This window comes from Bemisia tabaci, chromosome 5 (assembly GCF_918797505.1).
Source record: "Bemisia tabaci chromosome 5, PGI_BMITA_v3".
NCBI classification, from domain to species: Eukaryota; Metazoa; Arthropoda; class Insecta; order Hemiptera; family Aleyrodidae; genus Bemisia; species Bemisia tabaci.
The window spans coordinates 24,917,401-24,937,413 of record NC_092797.1 but is presented as its reverse complement, the minus strand read 5'-3'; the positions used below and the strand labels follow the sequence as shown (position 1 = coordinate 24,937,413).

Here is a 20,013-nt window from a genome sequence, read left to right as displayed (position 1 = left end):
TTTGCAGCCTCGTAAAAAAAAACCATGATGATGATGATATAATGATTGTCGGAGGTGCGAATAGATCTTCCATGATCGCAATTACATAGTTGCCAGATTGCGATATGGTTGTTTTTGTTCCTTCACCTGAAATTTATGAGTCATAATAAGCAAGTTTCCCGATGAAGAAACTGCGACGGGCCCTCATCACGATCCGTCGACACTGTCGTGATGATCGTGGAAAATCTTTTCGTACCTATGAAGATCATTAGCACGTTATAATAATTTTACAATATTGTACATCAGGGAGCTGTAAGAGGGATCATCTATACCTTGTTTATTTTTCCTAACTCAGCGTTTTAAAGTCTCTTGGCTTGCTGCGATTGTGATGAGATGAGGAGGGCTCATGAATTGAGTCGTTCAGAGGTGATGACTTTAAAAGATTTTCATGATTAGAGATGATGAAAGAGAGAGATGAAAAAAACCTTTTAAAAAAAATTCCTAGTCTGTATTGACTGTGGAGGATGATAGCCGCGCCCGCGCGCGTAGGCATCTAATCCGTTTTTCTCGGAATCCAAAGGTACGGTTAATCGTGGGGACAGCCGCATCAGTTACTCCCCAGTGCGACACGGTTTTGACTTTACTTCGAAGTCTGTATTGAACGGACCTCGTAAATTAAAGTACTTACTGAATACTTCGATGGTATAATTGTAATATTATACAATCCTATTTAAGTCAATTGAAGATTCTACTCAAAATAAAAAAGGTAAATTTTTGGGGATTAAACAAAAATTAACTACTTGCGATGGAAAATGCTATATTTAGCAGAACCAAAACTAAATATCGTAACCGAAACCATTGAGTTCAAGAGAAGAAGTCTAGTCGTGCGCACTTGTATAGCATCCGTACACAGGCATCCTTCACAGTCACCTCCCGGAATTACTTCCCGTAACTATGTAGTAGTAGTAGCAGTAGTAAGATAAGTTTATTTTAAAGCGGTGCTTTAGCATCGAAGGCCATTTACACCTCTGTGGCCCGTGCAAAGAAAGAAAGAAAGAAAGAAAGAAAGTATCCAGGAGTTCTGGGCGAGCTACTGCCCGCATTTCCGAATCATTCAAAATTTAAGAAACGGTTCATTCGCTTGATTGATTTGAGGCAAAACATGCGTTATCATCTTAAGATTTAAGAGTCAAGGACATAATAATTATTATATTGTATAATTCATTCCATACACATTCCAATATCCCCATCCCGTTCAAACGCATGAGCAAAAACTGCTCCACATGGTCGGATGATTAGATGAGAAAGTAGAAGGTACGTCGAAAATACGATCTCTCTAAAATTTTTGAGGCGAACGATCGGCGAGCGAAGTCGGAAAGATCATCAGACCACAAGAACGTGGCTTTGCGATCCACAGCCGAGGAACCGTCCGCTTTGAGGAATACCCACGATTTTAACAGCCGTGCCACTAATTAATTTTGAAATTAAGTGAGTAAAAATTGCGGTTGCATCAAAGAAGTCTCAATCTCCGAAAGTTGAGACTCCTGGACACAATATAGCTCCTAATCATCCTCGAATACTTTCGGATTTTTTTCCTTTTCATTATCCGCGCTTTGTCATTGTTCCTATCGTCTTTGGGGTTCATACATTCTTTAAAAACTCTATTCATCACTGAGGGGAGTGGCAAGTCATTTTTCCTGAAACACTTTTTCTTCCTTCAAGTTTTCCTGATACTCTTCCGATTTTTTGTCTTATTACAGTTAGTCTCGCAAGTGAGATGTCCTCCCAGCTTTTTCGGACGGCAATTAGTTCTAGGTTGCATTTTAAAAGAATAACATGACTCATATGTTAAGTAGACATAAGTTTCAAATAGTGGGGCTGTCTCCAAGGAATCAATATAAGCTGCCAGATGAGGTCGAAAACTTTTCTCCTCCGCTTTACTCGTGTTTAAATTTCAATTTTTATTAGGACAAATACCTTTAGGGAAAAAGCCAGTGGGGAATATTTATTCGTCGGAGGTACAGTATGGGACAAAATACCGAGTGCGGGAAAAAAGAATAACGACAACTTGTGGCAGGAAAAATAATTAGAACAAATGACTAATCACCACTGAGGGGTAAATAACCCTTGATGATTTTGTGACGAATTTACCGATTCTCCGCATGAATTCTTGAAAAAATGTATTGATTATTGTGGAGTGATGCAAATTACACATACTTATAGGACCTTCTTTGTTCTTAAAAACGTGGACGTTGTTCCAATCTAAGAGAAGGTATACTTAGGCATGAAGACTGCGTTGCAAAAAGAAGAATGCATTCTAGAGAAACGTGCTTCGAATACCTTTCTGCATTTGGCTTCAAATTTATGAAAACACGGAGTATCTAAATGCGTTGGGCCAATAATAATTTATGAGTCCGGTTACCAATCATATAGTGCCACATATCCATATTTGGAATTAAATCGGTTAAATGATGGTCGCACCAAATGATATACAGAAATGAAGAGCGTAAAACAATCGGAAAAGGCAGCTAAGCACAGAAAAATTGAAAATAATAACGGAGGATTTACACAGGACACTAGGAGCAAAAATGTAAGTTTAAATCAGCATGGAATTAAGTTTGTATAAGGTGTCATGGGTATCAACAACGTACCTCGTGAGGTTCTTTCACATGCCGCCATCATCTCTTTTGAGAATCTGGGTTTTTCATCATGGATTCTGAGGAAAATCAGACGCTCCAATAAACTAGTTCCATTCGAGAGCAGTACGAAACACCGCTGAAAACAGAAATAGAAATACCATTTTAGCTTAACCTTGACATCACATAAATTTAAATTATTACAGGAAAAGTTATTTTAGGTATATGATGGAATTTGTGTTCCATACCGGGTCATGTTATAATGGAGAATTTACAGGTGTCTGAATTTTTTTGAATTCCATGTTTAAGAAAGAACTATTGATTGAACTGAGGATGATAATATACTTACGGTTTCTGGAATGAACGATTATTACAGGAGATATGATAAAAACCTTCCGTATGGGGGACTATACTGTCACAGGTTTAGCAATCCTGCGGACCCCAGCTGGTAGCCCCTGCCTCAAAGGGGGTGGGTAGACAGGGCTCTTAGCTGTGGTGGAAGCAACCTGTCTAGGAGAGGAAACTCCGAAATCAAACCCTGGTCCTCCAGGTTGGGGGTTGGGGCATCGGGCTGACTCCCCGATCCTTGGAAAAAATGTACAATGTCAAAAAACCCAATAACATATGCCTCGGTAATCATGGAAACAAACGGACTCTTCGACTTAGATTACGGAAAACGACACTCGCTTTTGGTACTTGGAATGTGCAAGGCATTTCCAAGAAACTGACGGAAGTGGTATCGGAGATAAAGAACAACGGGATCGACGTGGCGGTAATAACGGAAACAAAGAAAAAAGGCCACGGATCAGAGAGCCTTGGGGACTACGATTTATTCTACAGTGGAGTGCCGAAACATCAGCGTGCACAACAGGGTGTCGCAATTCTGATCCGCAAAAAATTTCGAAAAAATATTAAGAACTGGGAGGCCATCAACGCTCGCATGATTAAGATGAACCTAACATTGCACGGTCACAGAGTCACTGTTTTGGGAGTATACGGGGTCAATGATGATGCTACCATTGCACTTAAGGATCAGTTTTTTGAAGAACTAGACGAGGAGGTAGTGAAGGTAGGACCTGGGAGGGAAGTCCTTGTGTTGGGAGATCTAAACGGTAGAACGGGATCCCGGGTGAACAGTAAAGTCGTCGGCCCGTTCGGTGAAGTTACGGTGAACGACAACGGAAGCCGCATTATCGACGTTTGCGAGCAGAGGGAACTAAAAGTGTTGAACGGGTTCTACCAACACAAGGATATTCACAAATATACTTGGGTCCAACCTACTCGCGGCTTAAGATCCATCATTGACTACGTGCTCGTTAAACAGGTAACAAACCTTAAGATCCAGCAGGTGAGAGTATGTAGAGGACTCTCCTGCGGTAGTGACCACTATTTCCTCAGAGCGGATGTAGCCTTTCCCGCTCGTGTGTCGCAGAACGATCAAGGCGACAATCAACAACCGGAGCGACAACGCGTACATCAAGTTCAGTATAACATCGATAGCCTAAAGCACCCGAGTGTCAAGGCTCTGTACGCAAAGCGCCTGGATGAAAAGTTAGGAGATGCGTGCGATGGCAGTACGGAAGAGCGGTATGAGTTTATCAAGAATTGCGTTCACTCGGCGGCAGCGGAGGCCCTGGGGGTTTCTGATCCAAAAAATGATAATCAAAAACCGTACTGGTGGGATGCGGAGGTAGAGGAGGAAATAAATGTGAAAAGGAATAGGTATCATCAGTTTCTCTCTTCTCAAAAGTTGGATGATAAAATCATGTACAAACAGGCTCAAGCAAGGGTCCGTCGGGTCATCACTCGGAAGAAGAATGAGGCTTGGGAAGAAAGCTGTATGAAGATAAATACCTACCTTGGAGGCCGGAAAAGTACGGAAGGCTGGAAAGTGATCAAAGGGTTGCGACGAAATAAAATGCGCGACATCATATCTCCGATACCAATTGACAAGATGGAGGACTATTTTAAAGATTTATTAACGGAGAGGCGACCCGAGTTTCAAGGCGGAGTCATAAGCACTAAAGAAGATTCCAACGTGGAGATCCAGCTCCAAGATGTAGTGAAGGCTGTGAGGGAGCTGAAAACTCGCAGAGCTCCTGGACCTGGGGGTATACCGGCGGAGTTGATAAAATGTGGCACCGGTAAACTATTTGAACATCTGAGGAAACTCATGCAAGACTGTTTGCATGGTTCCGAAATACCAAAGGATTGGAAGGAATCTTGGATTACTCCCAGTCATAAGAAAGGTAGTAAACAAGATTGCGATAATTACAGAGGTATATCGGTCACAGGAACCTTGAGCAAGGTCTATGGTAAAATTCTCAAGGCAAAGGTCGAAGAGTTTTGGAGCGGCCAGGAAGCCGAAGAACAGGCTGGTTTTAGAGCCGGTAGGTCTACCGTCGACCATCTGTTCACCATTACCCAGGTCATCGAGAAGAAAAGGGCGGTCAGCCAGGAGCTGCACTTGGTGTTTGTGGATCTTCAGAAAGCTTATGACAGCGTGCCGTTAGTGAAGCTTTGGGAAGCCTTGGAAAAAAGGGGTTTTAGCAAAGGACTTGTGGGGGCAATTAAATCATTTTATAACGGGACGATAGCAAGAATTAAATGTCGTGGAGAGTTGTCCGGAGGTTTTTTCGTCACAAAAGGGCTAAAACAAGGCTGCTGCTTGTCACCAACACTATTTAAGGTATACCTAGAGCACGTTTTAAAGGAATGGAAAAATAAGGTTGCGGGAATGGGCGTTCCACTCGTTGATGGGCAGACCCTTTATACTCTATGCTTTGCCGATGACCAGATCGTTGTAGCTCAAGATGAGGAAGATGCAGATTACATGACGCGGAAGTTGGTCGAAGAATATCGGAAATGGGGCATGGACGTTAGTGTGTCCAAGACAGAGAAGCTGGTCGTGGGAGCAGCGCATCAACGGCAAAGCATAGAGCTTGAGGATGGACGGCGCATCGAAGAGTGTGACGAGTATAAGTATCTCGGTGTTTGGCTCGATCAGGATGGAAGGATGGATAGAGCAATTAAGGACAGGATCATCCAGGGCAGGAGAGCCATTGCGATGCTGAACGGGGTGCTCTGGGATCAAAGCATCTCAAAGGCAAACAAGCACCGGATATATGATGCCATCGTTAAAAGTATCTTGCTCTATGGTAGTGAAGTGTGGCCTTTGACGAAAAGAACGCAAGAAATGTTGAGGGCAACTGAAATGGATTTTTGGCGGCGATCTGCCGGCATTTCGAGACGGGACCGTGTCCGTAATGAGAGAATTCGCCAGGTGATGAAGGTTGAGAAAGATATCGTGCACGACGTCATGTCCAGGCAGTTATGCTGGTATGGACATGTGCAAAGAATGTCGGAGGAGAGGTTGCCCAAACAAGTTTTGGATTGGGTACCACCTGGGAAGAGGCGACGGGGACGTCCCGTAAAGGGTTGGCGGCAGGGCGTTGACGAAGAGAGGTTGCGGTGTCAGTTGCCCGATAACCTCTGGGAAGACAGGCATATGTGGCGTTTGGGTGTCGTAGAACGCCAGAGTGCGTTATAAAGCGACTCTATATATATATATATATATATGATAAAAACCTATATAATCTGCTAGAGAACGTGTATTTTAAGTTTGAATACTTAAATTTAAACGGGCGATGCCTAATGACGTCAAAAAGCGGCAGGTTTTCTCACTTATAAAACTAATTTTCTGTAAAATTTTCCATTTCTTAAAAAAATCATGGAAGGTTTTCTCACTTGTAAATCTATTTTTTCTACAATTTCCCTTATCGTAAAAAAATCATGAAAAATACTACGAGTGGAGGTCATTAAGCTCTCTCAATGCAGTAATGAAATTCTTTCGTGCAAATTCTCCATTACATGGACCACGACTTTATGTGGACTAGAAGTCGCGTATAAAAAATTTTTGAATGTTTAATCTGTTTAGCTGAACCGACTGCATTTAGTGGTGAATGCTGAATTAAAGTAACTCATTTGAGCTGGTGTTTCGCGCGGATTAAAAACAACGCTAATGACCCGCACTTGGACATCACATATACCGAACTCCGAAGAGATGAAACGTTTACACCTGCAGCAGTCCACAAACTTGAATGGAACAATTGACACCATACAAGTCTTGCAAAGGACTGCACATGGCGAGGCAAGTAAGCGTATATCTACGGCTACTGCGAACAGTAGTGTGTTCGAGAGCAGGAAATATAAGAGAAATTATTTGTATTGACCTGTAATGAGAAGTTAATGTTGCAATTTAACCGATATTTTTCTTCAGAGCCCAAGTTCTAAAATCCAAGTTTTGAGGAAAACAGAAAGAAGTGTGCCATTTGGCATGCTTTCAATCGAATGCTTCATGCGAATTGATGTGGCTTTTAGTGTGCAGACACATTGTTTTAGATAATGATTTTAGCATTTAGTTTTTAGTTCTGATAATGATCTCTAATATGTGTACATCATACATTGTTAAACCAAAGGACACAATGGTTTTAGAAAATGATTTTGATATTCAACTTGTTGTGACTTGGTGGGGCAGTGACCAAGGCAATATTTCATTTTCTCTCGGAGGATTCCACATACACTGAGAAAATTCAATGCACGGTTCAATGGTTTAAACACGGCGACAGTATTCGTTAGTTCCGCTTCGAAGTCATGGAAGTAGCAACCAAAATTGTCCCTGCAAATGACAGGGCGAAGTTTTGTTTGCTATAGTCTTAACCGCAAGCTTTACCGACTAACTGAGTCCGTGAAATTAAATGGCATTCCGTCATTAATATAAAGGCAAATCCTATTGAAGTCAGTTGAAGTTACAAGTGGGGTGTTATACCTCAGCGATCCCACACCGTCAAGTCTCACATTACGCTCGTTAAAACACTCTAATTTCACGTAGAAAACGGAAGCGTTTTCACTTTCAAGCTTCAAGCGCTTGAGCCCATTTTCAATTAGTAGCCATTAAGCATTACGTTAAAACTCCGTAACAGTGAAAATGCAGCCGTAAAACGGTAAGGGACTGCCTTAATAAGTACAGTGCTCCTGGCACTACGATCCGAATCAAAAAATGCGACGGGCTATAATAATTACAATTACCAATTATAAAACTCCTTTATTTTTTGATGAAATGACGGAACGATTCATAAAGATTATTACTTCATTCTCCGAAGTGAGATGTCAAACCTGAAGAATTTGAGATGCTATCTTGAGGAGAAAGTGACTGTAAGTTATCACCCGCAAGCGCGGACGTGCTTGGACGTGGCTTTGGTCCCGGTCTCGAATCGACCGTTCGCTTTTCGCTCCTGTTCTCTGCGCCGAATGTTTAACTCCGCTGTGGACCCTGCCAATTTTACGACAAAGACTGTCTTTTGTGTCGGATTGTGCTCTCTTCAGAAACGCTTAAAGCTTCGGATGAGAATTTAAATAATAAAATTACAGAGAGATGCAGAAGTTCCTAAAAACTTATTGCACTCACTGGAAAAAAAGTACTACAGGAAGAGTGCAACGTTGCAAACCGACAAACGTGGTCTGATGGTTTCACCGTCGATATACGTATACGAAAAGGAGGTGGCGGTATCGAAGTATTGCTCATTTGAAAAGGCGCACTGTCAATCACCTTAATATGTAGGTCATTTTTTCAAAGCTATTTTCCATATTTGAAAGGTTGGAGCCATAACATATCAATTTTAGTACTTTCCTAAATTTTACTTTAAAGAAAGTTCCGTCCAGAGTTTTTATTAAATTATTAACGCTATTTTTCAGGTGCTCAATAAATATTACTAAAAAAACACTGGAAAAAAAACCACCTTGGATCTGGAGTCCAGACTCTTAAAAACATCGACAAGAAACGGTACTCTTGATTCAATCAGAATCTAGCTTAAATCAAGAACCAAGCCTCTTAATTAAAGCGGATTTCGTTATGATTCAAGCAAAAATCCGATTGAATCGAGAGTATTTTTTCTTGTCAATGTTTTCAAGAGTCTGGACTCTAGATCCAATGTGTTTCCTTTCCAGTGCTGTCATACTGCGCATTTGAAATATCTTTCACCGCGCATCAACTGGTTTAACTCGTGCGAAATATTCTCACTAAGAAATGCTGATAACTGGATTAAACTATACGTGAAAAATATGACGGCGGATAATGTTTGTTCAAATATGAGTTAAAAGCAGGAAAAATCGGTTCACATTTTTGATGTGTTGGAAAGAATGTCTTGCAACAGCGCAAGGAATCATGTAGGTAGTTGAATACACTGAATTAATTTTTGGCTTAAAGCTCGTCCGATATATCATTTCGTCACCTCCCGGCCAAAGGATCACAAGCGCCATACGACGTTTAAAAATTTCCAATGTCATTATATTTTTTTACAGAGAAATCGTTCGAAGAAGCTGTCCGAAAATTGCGCTAAATTTTCTTTGTGGTGCCGATAAAATTCAGTGAAATTTTCAAACAAATTCAACCAACAATTTCTCTGTAAAAAATAAAATGGCAGCGGAAATTTTGAAACCTCACGTGGCGCTTGTGATACTTTAGTCGAAAGGTGACGTTTATCATGTCCTTAGAACCGTATACTTGCCTCGCGGCGGGAACAGTATTAAATTTAGAGTCGACGAGATAATGGTGGGTTTCGTCTGTGAATCATTCGTTTCTTCGGTCTTTGAGCCCGGTTGGCTTCGTTTTATGCTGCTGCCATCTTCGCGTCGCGTGGAACGGCGAATTCTCCCGAGCACGCGCAATTTACTGACCCACTGAACTCTGAAGTGAAGAGGAACGAAGTCGGGTACGTACTGACAATTAGTCTGCTCATCAAGCCTCTCATTACGCACTTAGGCATTTTAAACAGGATGATTGCGGTTAGGAGCATCGTTTTTTGCCGGCTAATGACCTTAAAAAGGTCCACTTGAGCATTGTCGACAACTGCCGAACTCCGAAAAATTGAGCGATCTCGGCAAACATTTTAGTTAACTAAGGGGGACGTCCCTTGACCACTTCGCGGCTCAACCCCCCGAGGGGCTTTGCGCCTTAGAGGTTAGCAGGCGTTACGCGATACTCACATGTACATATGATTTTATATAATAGAAAATATGATGTCACGATTGCAAGTTGAGGCGACGCGGCAAACTGCCTGGGCTTCAAATCGCAGAAAAGTAAATTCTTGTAGCAGATGGATTCTTGGGCAGACGTTCTCACTGCACTAGGCGACAATTTTTTCAATGCCTAACGGCATGACAGTCATTCGGCATCTTGCAAATTAGCAGGGTCGATTTTATGTTCATTGTATTCCAAAACAGTTTTTGTCGTATTTTTAGCCTGAATTTAAATCGTAATGAAAATTAAGTTGCCGAAAAGTTTTTTGTACTATATTTTTCGGCTATAAGTTTTTGAAATAAACGTTGAAGTTTTTTATTTCTCCTCATGACGCAATAAATTATAAGTTTTTAAAATGTTTACATTTGTCTCATGTTGAATATCCGGATAACACATCTTTTATAAGTTATAAGGTATTCGACTTTAATGTAATTTTTCTATCGCTGGCAATTTATTGCAAACAATTGTGGCAAAATCATAGCAATGTTTTAGCACAAAGCTGTGATTTCGCTGACTTTGATCTGTGATTGTGGTGGTTTCTATGTCTAGTATGCAGGAATTAGCGGTTATTGGTATCATCATGTTGTAGGCAGATCCCAAAATCTGAACAAGTCGCGAAGTGTCTAGACACATCGCAATGTAATCAACGCCTATTTGACAAATCCTGAAAAGAAACTAAAATTCGGGATTTCTTAGGAAAAAACGCGATCTGTCAGACACTCAGCGATCTGTCCAAATTTCGGGATACATCCACAACAACCTTACACAAGTTCTCATTGAGGGTAGTAATCTTACGGCTTCTTAAGAATTAAAGGAGGCGTGAAAATGGGGGGGGGGGGGGGCGGGGGGGGGTAAATGCTTGTTGCATTTTAACTGATACTGTCCGTTTACTTGATGCAGAATTGCATGAGTTCGTAGCCCTGTAACTTCTAAGCGAACTAGAGTGCAGTTTCCCCTCTCTGTTTGACTGATTAAAACATTTACATAATTCCGGCTCCGCTCAGAATTGCATCTCCGGTATTGCACAGGATCCGATTACGATTGATTATCCAGTCAACCGGTTCGTTCACTCCAACTAACTCACAGTACCCGCTTTATTTCGAATACTGTATTGCACGGACGAGGGAGGTTGAGAATAAATGAGACGGAGCTTTAAGATTTTTCCTTCAATTAAAAATCATATCACGATCATTGCTAATGTTTCCCAAAATTTCGACTCATTTTAGTGGTCGAATTCTCATCAATTCTGTGAACTTGTGGTCCAACTTGTGCATGGTGTACATTAGGGTGGCCCTTATTTTGGACTTTTTGGAATTTAATGAGCAGCACCCCCTAGATTGGTTCTATTTGATGTAAAAACACTGTAAAAAAAATTTGAGGCCTTTACGTCAAGGGTAAATGGTGCCGAAAACAGGGGAAAGATGCAGCGCGTAAAACTGAAGAAGCGCATTTTTACGCTTTTCGCCGATTTGACTGCCGTTTTTAAGGGAGTTGTAGATGCTCAACACCCATTATTGATGGTGTTTCTAACACAACTTTTTGCGTAGATTTAGGATATTTTAACAGATTTGGCCTCAGGTAATTACCTACCCCCCTTACGGTAGGCTAAAGTGGCCCCAAAACGTCATTTAAGCTCCCGAAATCGCTTTTTTCCGAAGTTCGGCGCTTGTTACGGGCAAATGCAAAGGCTTCAAGAACTATAATTTTCTTGTATGTGGTACAACTTATTCCGTAGATTAAGTATATTTTAACATGTTTGGCCTCAGGTAATTACCTACCCCCCTTACGGTAGGCTAAAGTGGCCCCAAAACGTCATTTAAGCTCCCGAAATCGCTTTTTTCCGAAGTTCGGCGCTTGTTACGGGCAAATGCAAAGGCTTCAAGAACTATAATTTTCTTGTATGTGGTACAACTTATTCCGTAGATTAAGTATATTTTAACATGTTTGACCTCAGGCAATTACCCCTCCCCCCTCCCCCGCCCTGCGCACAGTAGGTTGAGGGGGCACTGAAACGCGATTCAAGCTCCTGGAATCAGATTATTTCAAAGTTAGGCGCTCGTTACTTGCAATTTAAAAGACTGGAAGAAGCATAATGTTCCTCCACGTATAAAATAACTTTCAAATGCACAAATTTTAAGAAAAATACTGAGGAAGGGTGTAAAAAAAAACTTACAATGACTTTGGCTAGTCCGCTCTACAGTTTCTTCCGTAAAGTTGATTTTTTAACAGTACCTGATCCCTGAAGCTGCAGCGTTTTCTTTCTTTGACAGAGATATTTCTGTTGAGTGCAAACGGAAAATGGTAACTGCTTTATCTAAATAAAACCCTCTCGAAGATGGTGAGAAGAAAACAAAACTACAATCAGCAGAAGACATTTCAGGAAAAGATGTTTCCAATTTTATTTCTTGTTCGTCATATAAATTGTTTGAGCGATTCCATCTCTCGTCAAACTTTCTTAAAGAAGATCCATCAACATGGCTCGAAAATCCTCAGTACCTCAGAAATCGCGAAATTGTGAAAAAAATCAAGTTTGTCAACGACACAGCCGGACGTGGCGTTAAATTGTTTGAAGAGTACAGCCAGAAACTCACGAAATCGGACGAAGAGCGGCAACGGATTCTTCAGGTTGTTAGCGATTATCGGAAAGCTTTTCCCAATGTTAAAAAATCAACTTTACGGAAGAAACTGTAGAGCGGACTAACCAAAGTCATTGTAAGTTTTTTTTTACACCCTTCCTCAGTATTTTTCTTAAAATTTGTGCATTTGAAAGTTATTTTATACGTGGAGGAACATTATGCTTCTTCCAGTCTTTTAAATTGCAAGTAACGAGCGCCTAACTTTGAAATAATCTGATTCCAGGAGCTTGAATCGCGTTTCAGTGCCCCCTCAACCTACTGTGCGCAGGGCGGGGGAGGGGGGAGGGGTAATTGCCTGAGGTCAAACATGTTAAAATATACTTAATCTACGGAATAAGTTGTACCACATACAAGAAAATTATAGTTCTTGAAGCCTTTGCATTTGCCCGTAACAAGCGCCGAACTTCGGAAAAAAGCGATTTCGGGAGCTTAAATGACGTTTTGGGGCCACTTTAGCCTACCGTAAGGGGGGTAGGTAATTACCTGAGGCCAAATCTGTTAAAATATACTTAATCTACGGAATAAGTTGTACCACATACAAGAAAATTATAGTTCTTGAAGCCTTTGCATTTGCCCGTAACAAGCGCCGAACTTCGGAAAAAAGCGATTTCGGGAGCTTAAATGACGTTTTGGGGCCACTTTAGCCTACCGTAAGGGGGGTAGGTAATTACCTGAGGCCAAATCTGTTAAAATATCCTAAATCTACGCAAAAAGTTGTGTTAGAAACACCATCAATAATGGGTGTTGAGCATCTACAACTCCCTTAAAAACGGCAGTCAAATCGGCGAAAAGCGTAAAAATGCGCTTCTTCAGTTTTACGCGCTGCATCTTTCCCCTGTTTTCGGCACCATTTACCCTTGACGTAAAGGCCTCAAATTTTTTTTACAGTGTTTTTACATCAAATAGAACCAATCTAGGGGGTGCTGCTCATTAAATTCCAAAAAGTCCAAAATAAGGGCCACCCTAGTGTACATACGCGCATATGTATAAAATAGAACGGGAAAAGGCGGGGGCGAGGCTAAAAAACACAATAATTTAAAAAAACACGGGATATTTAGACCGGTCCCCTGTCATTATGAAGCGTCGAAAAAGAAAAAATTAAAAAATGTAAAAAAACTAAAGCAACAAGACAATGTCACCGGTCCCTGGTAATGGCAGCGAGAAGACATAAGGTTAATCCAGGGCTGGGTGGTGTAAACTTGTTTTCTCGCTGCCATGACCAGGGACCGGTAACATTGTTTTTTAGGCTTTTATTTTTTTAGATTTATAATTTTTTCTTTTTCGACGATTGATAATGACCGGGAGACCGGTCGAATCGTCCCTTGTTTCGTAAATTATTGTGTTTTGCAGCCTCTGTCCCCACCTTTTCCTGTCCTATTTGATATGGTTATGTTCGGTTATTTCGGTTGATACTGATCAGTTTAGGAGCATGGAGGGCCGTTCGTTGAAGGCCTTTCTATTTGTAACAGCCGTTTTCGCGACCTTTCCGTTTTTAAAGGCCGTTTTCGGGGCCTTCCCATTTTCAGTCGCAACCATGCGACCCAACCGATGGCGTTGTGAAGGAATTTTCGCACTTCATGTCAGAGCCGGCCTTATAGAATACGCATATTTTCTACTCAGAACGTCTGAGTTCGGACTTGTAAAAAACCCTGACATCGAGGACCCAAACAAAATCCCGATACGGAGTGCGTAAAATAATAAAACCATTAAAAAACCATTCCGACGATTAAGGCGAAGCAATGACTAAGTTAGATTTCCCCCTACCTTTGAGAGGTGAAGCCACTATAGACTCGTGCTTTGCTCACAAGTCAGCGTAGTAGAATTAAGCATGAAGCGGCGTAAAATCTAATTCTCACAGCGTGTTAACAGCTTCATGCTCGATTTTTACTCATTTGTGCAGCAAGTACACTTGTAATTTACCCGCAGTCAATGTAAAACATAAATTTGTAATTGCAATTGCCTTTGTTAAGTAAAGGGTTTATTCGTAAATTTCAAATATGCTGCTGCAATGCCAAGATGACGAATCCAGTGCAATGGTCTAAGTGAAAAATAAAAAAAATTTATGAAATCTTTTGCCGTCATTCCTTCAACTTTTTTTACTTCGATTGTCACATGTTGATGTCTCGACGAGGCGCTTTATAAAGCAAAGTTTCCGATTTTACAATTTTACAGCACTGTTGATCTCCTTACTGAAACGTTCATTCGCGGAAATTCGCTCACCATTGCTTATTCATGGTTCGTAAAAAAAAAAAAAATATAAATTTAAAAGAAGGATGCTTTAATCTTTAATTTTCTACATTTGCGAGCACCCCAATTCTGGCAACAGAGCACCATTCCAAAATAGAACCACCAAGAATTGACTTTACTTTCACTAAATTTCCTCCGCGAATTAGAAACAGGAAAGGTCATTTCGGTTTCTGAAAGAGGCGCTGATTCAAGCGGGAGTTAGTCTCTTTGAATTGGTGGACACTTTCGCGATTGAAATGTAGGTACAACTCCAGCACCGAAGAACGACACTCCGGGTAAAAGTGTCGCGGCACTCAACAATTATTATGATGATGCAGTATGGCAGGAGGAATTGTTGCCGAATCGGCAAGGGTGCATCTTTGTGTGGAAGAAGAAAGACATTGACGATGGTTTTTCTTCCCAATTTTTCATAGTTGTTGACTGAGAAGTAAAGAATACCAATTCCTTCTAATGACCTACTATACGGCTTTCATACCAGCAATTTTTACCCGAAACGATCCAGAATGGTAAAAAACTTTTAGTTGGGAATTGCTATCTTCATCCCCTCATGGACAGGGTACTTAAAATAGCATTGTGCGAGAGAAAAAGTAAAGGACATTATGTGAAGCCTAAAAAGAAAATTGAGTTTGACCGATTGATTTTATTACCCTACGTGCCTTAATTATCAGAAAAAGGTATCTGAAATTTTTAATAGATATAGGTTTCTTCTTGTGCACGTACTCCGCTCAACGACCTTTCTAAATCGAAAGCAAAAAAGGAAATCGACACATTGGCTGATGTGGTATATTACATTCGTGCAGAGATAGTGAAACGGGATACATCGGGCGGACAAAACAAACTTATAAAAAAAATTATCTTTACATTGGTGCAATGAAGCGGAGAAACCGGTATTACACTAAATCAGGACTTCAAAGATCATTGCTTTGATTTCAATGGAGCAAAAATTTTAGCTTCTCAGAAGCACTACTTTCCGAGGGTCCTACTTGAGATGGTACTCGTCTTCAAGAATAGGATCCAAGTTTTTAGTTACCGCGCTAATGAAAATGGACTCAGTAGTATTTAGCACCATGTTTTAGTATGCAGCCTCAGTCCTGTTTATAGTTGATTTGGTAATGCAGTAACAGTAAGACTCCATTTTGGAAAATGTCCTTGTAAATAGCTTACAAAATAAAAGAACATTCTTCTCTGGTACAGAGTCCATTTGTAATCTTGGGTATCCATATAACACCAGATTGCATTGCATTTCCACACTTCAAATACCATTACATTTTTACTGAGCTCTGAAGTTCCATTAGAGTGACAATCAGTTTTCTTCTTGAAATGCAGTGCTCCCATTCCATGTCCGTCAGAAGTTCCGGGATTCGGAACTTTTTTGTTCCCATTTCTCCTACTCCATGACCGTCAAAAGTTCCGGGACTTCTTTTAGATTTTTCAAAAGTTCTGAGAAAGTTCGGAAAAATTCAAAAGATCCGGATCATTTCGAAAGTTTCGGTAAAACTTCAGGAAAATCTCAATAGTTCCAAAATCCGGAGCTAGTGCCGGGAAATGGGAGCACTGTTGTGATGTTTAACACATTTGACGTAAATGTATCAGTTGTCAGTAACTGGCATTACCGTTACCGGTGAAAAGTAATTCATCTTTATTTTGCTTGCTATATTTAAGTAAGTATTTGATCTGAATGAGTTATTCCATTCACATAGCCACGACACCAGGAATAATTTCATAACCCCAGAAAAGTTCACTCGCTCTGTTACAAAAACAAATATAAGACCAGCATCAATTCAACTACTTAATGTCCTTCCCTCTGAGATGAGAAAAACACTGAAGAGGGGTGGAATAAACGTCTTCTTTCTCAAACTAAGGGCATTTGTCTTGGAGATTGCATGCGACCATGTTGACGACCTCTCAAATCTTTAGCCTTTATCCATCGCTTCATAGTCATTTTTTTATTTTGCTCTGTCATTTTCTTATTTCGTTCTCACATTGCCTAATTTAAATCATTGGTACGATCTGTATCCGATTCATTTGCACGCCTTGTACGATTCCTTAAAGGGAGTTCAGGTACATGCATAAAGCCGCTTTTATAACGCCGCCTCGCGCTCTGCGACGCCCAAACGCCATAGGTACCAACTATGGGAGTCCATAGGAGTTTAGGTACCAACTATAAAATAAAATAAATAAATAAATATTCCGTGGAGCGGTGCGGCAACCGCGGTTGGAGAGTACAATCGAGTGCTAAATATTAAACAGTAGCTGTTAAATTGATGGTTAATTCAGAGGCGCGTGTCATTGACGACAATAAACGAACGCTCCAACCCGAACCCCGCTGCGATGCGATGCGCCGATGCTTCTCTCTGCTCCGTTTACATTGCGGATCTCGAGCGAGGCACCGCACCGGGCAACCAACACAAATTGCCAATTCGGAAGCCTCATCCGGAATCGCCCAATTTTATGCACCTCTCATCGGCCCGGTAGCTCGTCGCTGGTGTTCGTCGATTCTGCTCTAATGGGGTCTCCCTATTTCTATTTGTAGTTCCCGCCATTGAGAGGGATGAGTGGATTTGTTAGCTGCTCTGGAGCCGTGACCAATCGGAGGACAGTGATGCTTTCCTCTGATTGACCATTGCTCCAAGCGGCCATTTATAGATTCATACTGTGTGTACACTGGAAAAAAAAAAAAAAAAAAAAACACATTGGATCTACAGTTCAGACTCTTAAAAACATCGACCAGAAAAAATACTCTTAATTCAATCGGATTTTTGCTTAAATCCAGAACCAAGCCTCTTAATTTGAGCGGATTTCCTTTTGATCTAAGCAAAATATCTGATTGAATCAAGAATCTTTTTTCTTGTCAATGTTTTCAAGAGTCTGGAATCTAGATCCAATGTGTTTCTTTATGGCACCTGAAAATACATGCAAATAAAAAGCTTGCCTTTAAAAAAGCCTAGCAAAAGATGCCTTACTGATGCTCAGAATTTGACGCCGCATTTTTAATGAATGCGGGACCACAGGAGGGGTCATGAATACAAAATTTTCACAAATAAATACATCTGAATGACTGGCCTGCAGAACCACACGAAGAAGCACTGCACTTCCCGGAACAGAACGATTAGTGCACCATTAGTGTGGTTCATCACTACTGGCGCACATCCCATGATGACGGGTCGTTCACGGTAAAGTTCTTGGAGAGTCTACCTGAAGGTATCACGGAGAGACACCTACACCACATTCTCGATCCGGATGCAATCAGCATTTCCAATTAGCAGAGTATTCCCTATCCTCTTCACAGAGGAAATACTCCTATGCGTGCTTAGATCTGGGAAGAACCTCGTAAGACAACATTCAAGCTGCGTAACGGTGAATAGAGCGATACAACACTTGGTAGCTTTCTTCCTCGTATCGACTGGGGGTGTATTTGATCTCCTTGCCGTCCGCATCCAGGAACACTCCCGGCGGATTGAGGGCTATGTAATGCTTGGCCTCCCAAACGATCTCGTCGGGGAAGCAGAACTGGCATTGGAAACAGCACAAGCACCACCCGCGCCAGCACCAGAGTGGTATCACGAGAATCGCGTAGGACAGAAACGACCATTTCAGAATGGTCCGCCAATTATCCACCGCCTTACGCGCCATCCAATTCCGTCGCCAAAAGGATTCCTCCTGCGTCGCGTTCTTCGGCACCGCTTCGAGTTCTCCGGAGATCTGGTCGTAGTACTCGGATTTTAACTTTTCGTAGTCGTAGTTTTGGTCCGAGAACTCCGTTCCGTTGTAGTATATAGTCTTCAACGTCACCCTCCCGATCTGAGGGTCGTCATCGAATGTTGTGATGTTTCCCTTGTGGACGATTTCGGTCGCTAATTGTGACGTTGTCGGGGATTGCGAGTCCGCTTGAACGTGACCTTGCGTTGTCTCTTGATCTCCGTAAGGCTCTAAATTCATTGCGGAGACAGGGACTATTTGATCTCCTTCGTAAGGCTCTAAATTCATAGTGGAGACAGGGACTAGTTGATCTCCTTCGTAAGGCTCTAAATTCATTGCAGAGACAGGGATTATTCCTTCCTCCAAGACTTCGTCAGAGTCTGATATGAGAAACGTCTCTTCGTCTCTCATACTGATCTCGTCAGGAGAAGGGTAAAACGCGACTACGTATTGAAGACACACAAAAATCACTCCAATTTGAATGATTGGTGGAGAAAGGGGACGCTTATTCATTGATGATATCATGAAAAAACTTTTGGAACACAAAAAAAAGACAAGGGTCGTCTGGCGGGATATTTCCGGCAGGTATACTTACTCCGACACAACTTGGTTAAGAATGTTCATATAGGTTATGATTTCAAATTGTGATTGTTGTTGTTTATAGGTTGATTGCACTGACTCCGCCTTGCGGATGGACAGCCAAGCTTCGTGGTCGGGTGGTGGTACTTTCAAATTAGAGCGGGAGGTTTCGAAAGTGTGAGAAATCTTATAAAGGAGTTTTTGTTGAAGTGTTGTTTTGTTTTTTAGAGACTTGATTGAAAGTCAACATTTGACTAAATTGATTTAAATGGATTCATTGATGTGATTTATAACCTATCAACTGCTCCAGGTAACCATGGATACCATGACGCAGGGAGTGCTGAAATCAAAAATTTCACGTTATAACCCTAATATTGCGGGACAATTTATTGTGCACTTGGCGAAAAAATTATCTAGTGATGATGGGAGCATTCCTCACCTTCACCCGGCGAACATCAGTAAAATCCTGTAAAAGAACAGTGTGAATGAGGTAGACTATATAGCTTGGTTGGGAAGGAACATTATTCAGGTGGTCTTCACTTCCTTCCGAGACGCAAATAGCTTAATTGCAAACTTCCCTCCAGATCTTAGGGATAAATAAAGCTGCTTCATTCCCCAGTTTAAAGTAATTCGGACGCGAGTCATACGAGACGTCGCCCTTAAGTGCTGTTACGAAGAAAGTCTCGGCTCGCTCTAACGATGATTTAGAACGAGATTTTAGAAAAAAAGACTGACAAAATATGACTCAGCTACTAAATCATCTTCTCCTTTAAAAATGGTGGCAATTTCTTTCTAATCATCAGAACTTTCAGATACACCATTTTTTATTATTATCCGGGCGTCTACTGCTACCATATCATTCAAATTCCTTGCTTTTTCCTTTCTTTCCCGAAAATTCCTTTTTTAGCTATTCTCAAAAAGCCTTGCTTTTTCCTCACCCTTTCCTTACTTTCTCCTTAGCTCACACGCATTCTTAACTGTATTCGAGTTGGGAAAGTGGAATGATGGTATGACGAAGGAGTAAGCCGAACAACATGAGGAATTTAACCGGAATGATGATAAATGTTACTACGTTGGAAAATCGCAAACCCCCAAGGTTTTTTTTGAGAGTTTGTCACAAAAAGTTGAGGTATTACGAACGGTAAAACCCACCCCAAGC

The 20,013-nt window shown here is 41.2% G+C and overlaps 2 protein-coding genes across 2 annotated transcripts in view; both read right to left on the bottom strand.

Annotated features, from left to right (window-relative positions):
• The window catches only part of LOC109036661 (uncharacterized), a 64,526-nt gene extending 61,523 nt beyond the window's left edge, over window positions 1–3,003 (bottom strand). The window contains 1 exon segment of the mRNA XM_019051011.2: window positions 2,631–3,003. Within this exon segment, the coding sequence (XP_018906556.2) occupies window positions 2,631–2,658 (28 nt within the window). The 5' untranslated portion in view covers window positions 2,659–3,003.
• Window positions 3,004–17,866: 14,863 nt separating this feature from the next.
• On the bottom strand, window positions 17,867–18,781 carry LOC109036662 (uncharacterized). Its single transcript, XM_019051012.2, has one exon. It carries the CDS (start codon window positions 18,684–18,686, stop codon window positions 17,919–17,921), a length of 768 nt encoding a protein of 255 aa, XP_018906557.2. The 5' UTR covers window positions 18,687–18,781; the 3' UTR covers window positions 17,867–17,918.
• Window positions 18,782–20,013: the final 1,232 nt, after the last annotated feature.

Excerpts from the sequence above, each read along its gene's own strand:
- LOC109036662 (XM_019051012.2), bottom strand. The coding sequence starts at position 18,686 with ATGAGAGACGAAGAGACGTTTCTCATATCAGACTCTGACGAAGTCTTG.